At 38.0% G+C, this 4,641-nt stretch overlaps 1 protein-coding gene across 1 annotated transcript in view; it reads left to right on the forward strand.

Moving 5' to 3' along the window:
- Positions 1 to 288, forward strand: part of LOC109841370 (ubiquitin-conjugating enzyme E2 22-like) — a 34,209-nt gene extending 33,921 nt beyond the window's left edge. The window contains 2 exon segments of the mRNA XM_020410309.1: positions 1 to 4; positions 7 to 288. The exon segment at positions 1 to 4 is cut by the window's left edge and continues 195 nt beyond it. Of these exon segments, the coding sequence (XP_020265898.1) occupies positions 1 to 4; positions 7 to 90 (88 nt within the window). The 3' untranslated portion in view covers positions 91 to 288.

Below are 4,641 nucleotides of genomic sequence, written 5' to 3' on the forward strand. Positions count from 1 at the left end.
AAAGTAGTTGCTGCTGCTTCTGGTGCTACCAAATTTCCGGTAGACAAGAAGAAGATGGATGCGAGGAAGAAAAGCTTGAAGAGACTATGAATCTGACAACAAGCACATTATGTTTGATTGGAGAATAACACGGGTTGCTTTTGTAATGAACAGTTTGTAATTCTTCTCAAGTATATATCCTCCTCTTGTGCTCACTAAACATAAAAATTATTGTTTGGGAGGATGTTTGAGAAGTTTTTGACAGGTATCAATCGAAGAAATGAATGAATCTCATGCTTTGCAGCTGCTCGTGTTGCTTCTGCTCGTGTTTCATGTTCAGCTTTGCAGCTCTCCAGTCATGTATGAGATTAGTGCTTGTACTTGGAAAAGTTTCAGATGACATGATAGCAAAAGCCGAAAGCCCCCTCAAAATTTCAAATATATGTAAGCACTAATCTCGTGTGTGTGTGTGTGTGACGAGGACGCGTGTAGTCCCCTTAATATGCGTCGTCCTTCATTATGTGCATCTGGTCCACCTTGTTGACTACTGCCCACAGAAAATGTTTATTAAATCAGAGGAAATCTTTAAAATAGTGCTGAGGATTGAGGGGGTTACATTAATCGTGTCGCTGCATATTAATAAGTGGCGTTCCGTAGGCTGAGATCTGGGCTGTTTACATAAACTGCAGGTCAAGTGTCTCCTGCCACCATAGTTCTGAGACCTGAATTGTTTCTGTCAGGGATACCTTTTTCTTTAAAATCCGCATTAAATGCATGTTTAGTATTGGGATTTGTATATCGATTCGGATCCTCTCAACTACAAAAAAATAGTGGAGGGACCACTACATAATCACAGCCATTGATTGATTGTGATTTTTTTTTCTTTTAGTGCGAATTAGGAATGAGTGCAATACACGGGGGTATGGTAAGTGTTAGATTTAGATTGTATCATAACCGTCTACTAAATAATCAACGATTGAAATTAAAAGTAGTGGTTTCGATGTCCCACTACTTTTTTGTAGTGGAGAGGATCCAAACCCTTTGGATATATAGGTTACCCTGATATCATATATATTAAAGTCTCTTCTGAGTTCTGTTGTGTCCCAACTCTAAATTATTATGATAATTTTTACATTTTCACGTACGAAACTCGGACAATAATAACAAAGCCAATATATCCCGCTGCAGGGATTGGGGTACACGTAGTTCTCATGCACAGTACGTCCATAATATAATCTCCACACGTCAAGTGGCTGTGAACCGTCCAGCCAGCTCCTGCAGAAAATTGGTGCTCCTTGAAGTTTCCACCGTTCATGCGTACGTGGTTGATTCTTTGTACCGCTGCTTCTCATTCTCAAATGTGGAAATTGTGAGGCCCAAGATTGACTCCCTTTGCTCCTCCACTTTCGATCGCCAAACGTCTGGTGATCGATGGAACCTCGAATAGAGTATGCGTTTTGTTTAGTCATCATTACTCTCCTCTTGTGGCTATTATTGGCGCAAAGGATTAGTGGCTTAACTTCATAGATACCCCATTTGTGGACCATGCATCTTAATTAATCAAGATTAATTAATTAATTAACTAGCCATGGGTTGATCCTCTAATGCCCATAAAATATCTAGCTCGGACAAGTATTATGATATTAATTAATCAAGCCGAAAAAACGACCACCGGCAATCATTAGTAGTACTATATATATATATATAAGTTGATAACGACCGTTACGATGCGGTTATAACGATTATTTAAATTATGTCACGATTCCTGAAGCTTCCAAAGGAGTGACATAAATTAATTTATACTCCTATATGATTAGGATTAACATGCTTTTTTTATTTATTTATTTATTAAGACTTAACAGCAGGAAATTAAGCTTTTTGTGTGGGCTCAAATTCAAAAGTTTAAAAAAGGATGCGAAAAAAGAGACGTGGAGGGTTTATTCATTCCACCGATGGAAATTTGAGGCCTCTCTATACAAACGCACCGAATGACTCATGACAGGACCTCAAAATTAAATTGGTGCATGCGGTCATTGTGAAAAGATTGGTGACTTGATCGCTTAATTGTTGGCTTTTTTCTTTTTGTATCCGACATTTTTTGTAAAATTATTAGTATTTAGTATTTAAGTCAAGGGGTTGTTGTGACTTTGTGGGTGATTAAAAACACATTTAGGCGAACTTGTATACGTGGCTAATTCATCACAAGTAGCTAAATAGGTGGATGTTGGAGGCTGTCATAATTATATTTGAGTGAGATATAGATCAATCAAGTCAATAGAATTAACTTAAGTAAGGAGTTTAAAATGTGTTTGGGGGGTGTTAATTTGTTTCAAAAAAAAATTTGGCATTTGGGTGGGATTTCAAATTCTAGGATCAAAAAGTGGGTTTTTTTTTTGGGTTTTAGAATTCCATAAAACTTGTTTGTTTCAAAACAATTTTTAGAATATCAAATCCCCAAATAATAAAAAAGTATTATATTTAAGGATTTGCGAAATTCTCTTTTTTGGGTGGGATGTACGGTGGATTTCATAAGTGTTAGACAAATTAAGGATTTCAAATTCCAAAAAGTTTGAAACAAACAAAAACATTACAAATTATAGTATTCCAAATCCCAAAATATTATTGAAACAAAAAAAAAGTTTTAGGAATCCCAACACATAACAAATTACCTATGGATTTCAAATCCCATGGTGAAATCCATATCCTAAAATTATAGGATTCGAAACAAACACCCCCTTGATGTAAACTTGTATAGGATGGACTAGACTAGTTTTTTTTTTTTTTCAAAAAAACAGACCCTTATAGCCTCACATTAGGTCAATATCTCAACCGTCTAAACATGATTAGTGGCTAGTTGCCAAACACACCTTAACTAGTCTCGGATGCTAGATAGGTATTAGTCTACAAAAATAAGGATTAACAAAGAAACAATTGATTAGTGCTCACACTGTTGCTAAAAAACCCATAAATTCTTTTTTAAACAATACAGGTTTCAGCATATCCGAGTTCACTAACCAGACTGATTATAGCCTAAATAACTTTAACTAATTTCCATCACCCCGTTAATTAAAGGGGACCTCATTTCCCGCGCAAAGTTGCGAGACCGCTGCCTCCGCAAGACTCAGCATCCGGTCACTGCGCGGTAAACTCACCTCCCCCAACCGTACAACGCTACGAAAGCGGGCGGTGGTTCGGCGTGGCGAGAGACGCTTGTTATTTAATAATAATAATAATAATAATAATAATAATAATAATAATAATAATAATAATAATAATAATAATAATAATAACAATAGTGAGCCCGTGACGGCCATGGAATTTTTTGTAAGGAATAATTACGGTGGGCCCCCTCGCTTCCCATCCACAAAAAAAACCTCATCCGTTAAAAACCCGACTTCTCCATTAACGAGGTGTATTTGATAAAACGTCCGCAGATTTTTAGTTTGCGCACACCGCCCCGTGCCTGCAATCGCGGCAGATGCCGGGCCCGCCACGTGGCTCGCAGAAAGGACCGCGACATTGGGGAGTTTTCCGACGCACACGTGTCAGTTGAAAAGGGGGGAGAGAGACTGCTCTCTGTTTCCTTTTGTGGGGAGGTTGATGTGGACGGTCAGCGCGCCATCAACTTTCCGTCTTAAAAATGAGTGCTCTCTGAGGTGATTCCTTGAGTGGCTCGTACGTCACCTGTCAAACTTCTATTTTAACTTTATTAAATGACACTTATGCCCCAAATCATCAGGCTCTTCTTACACGGTGAACAGCGTATTATTTTTTCGGTTTTTCTATAGAGTGCCCTTTGGCACTCTATAAGAGAGGAGAGAAATAGAGAGAAATGAATGAGGAGGGGTACCCCCTGATTTGCATTGGGATCCTCTCCTCATTCATTTCTCTCTATCTCCCTCCTCTCTTATAGAGTGCCCATGTGCACTCTATAGAAAAACCGTAATTTTTTTTCAAAGTTGAACCGTAAATTAGGACACATAAAGTTCGTTTTGGAAAATGTTACCACAGAATTTAAAAGTTTTAATTTTATTTTGGTCTCTAGGTTCTCAGCTAACCATATCGAGGGCAATTTGGTGAGTTAAAAAAAGATAAAATTTGTAAAATATACTTATTTTGCTAAATATTTAGCAACAGATCGTTTTGCTAAATATTTAGCAAAATAGACAATTTTTTTGACTGTTGGCTAAAAAGAGTTCGATTTTGTTAAACAGACCATTCGAAACATACGAGACTAGTAGTCTCGTATGATTTAATCCCTCATTAAATCATACGGGACTACTAGTCCCTATGTTTTGAATGGTCTGTTTTGTAAAACCGATCTTTTTTTGATATGTTGGTCAAAAAAAATCTATTTTGCTAAATATTTAATAAAACGATCTGTTTTACTAAATATTTAACAAAATAGATCTATTTTGCAAATTTCTTCTTAAAAAAGGCACGCAATAATATTCTCCTTTTTTTTCCGAAGCCAGGAAGCAGGCTCCACGCGCACACCCAGCCGCGTTAGCGTGTCGATTTCGCATGCAGAAACAGCGCTGTGGGCCCCATCGGTTGTTGAACCTCCCCGGTCATCAGAAGATACTTTGGAAGCCAGGAGCGACTTGGATCCGGTCACCGCCCAGACCCACGGGTATCTTACGCTCACCGCTGCGGTCACCT

The sequence above is a fragment of the Asparagus officinalis genome, chromosome 5 (genome assembly GCF_001876935.1).
Source record: "Asparagus officinalis chromosome 5, Aspof.V1, whole genome shotgun sequence".
Lineage (NCBI taxonomy): Eukaryota > Viridiplantae > Streptophyta > Magnoliopsida > Asparagales > Asparagaceae > Asparagus > Asparagus officinalis.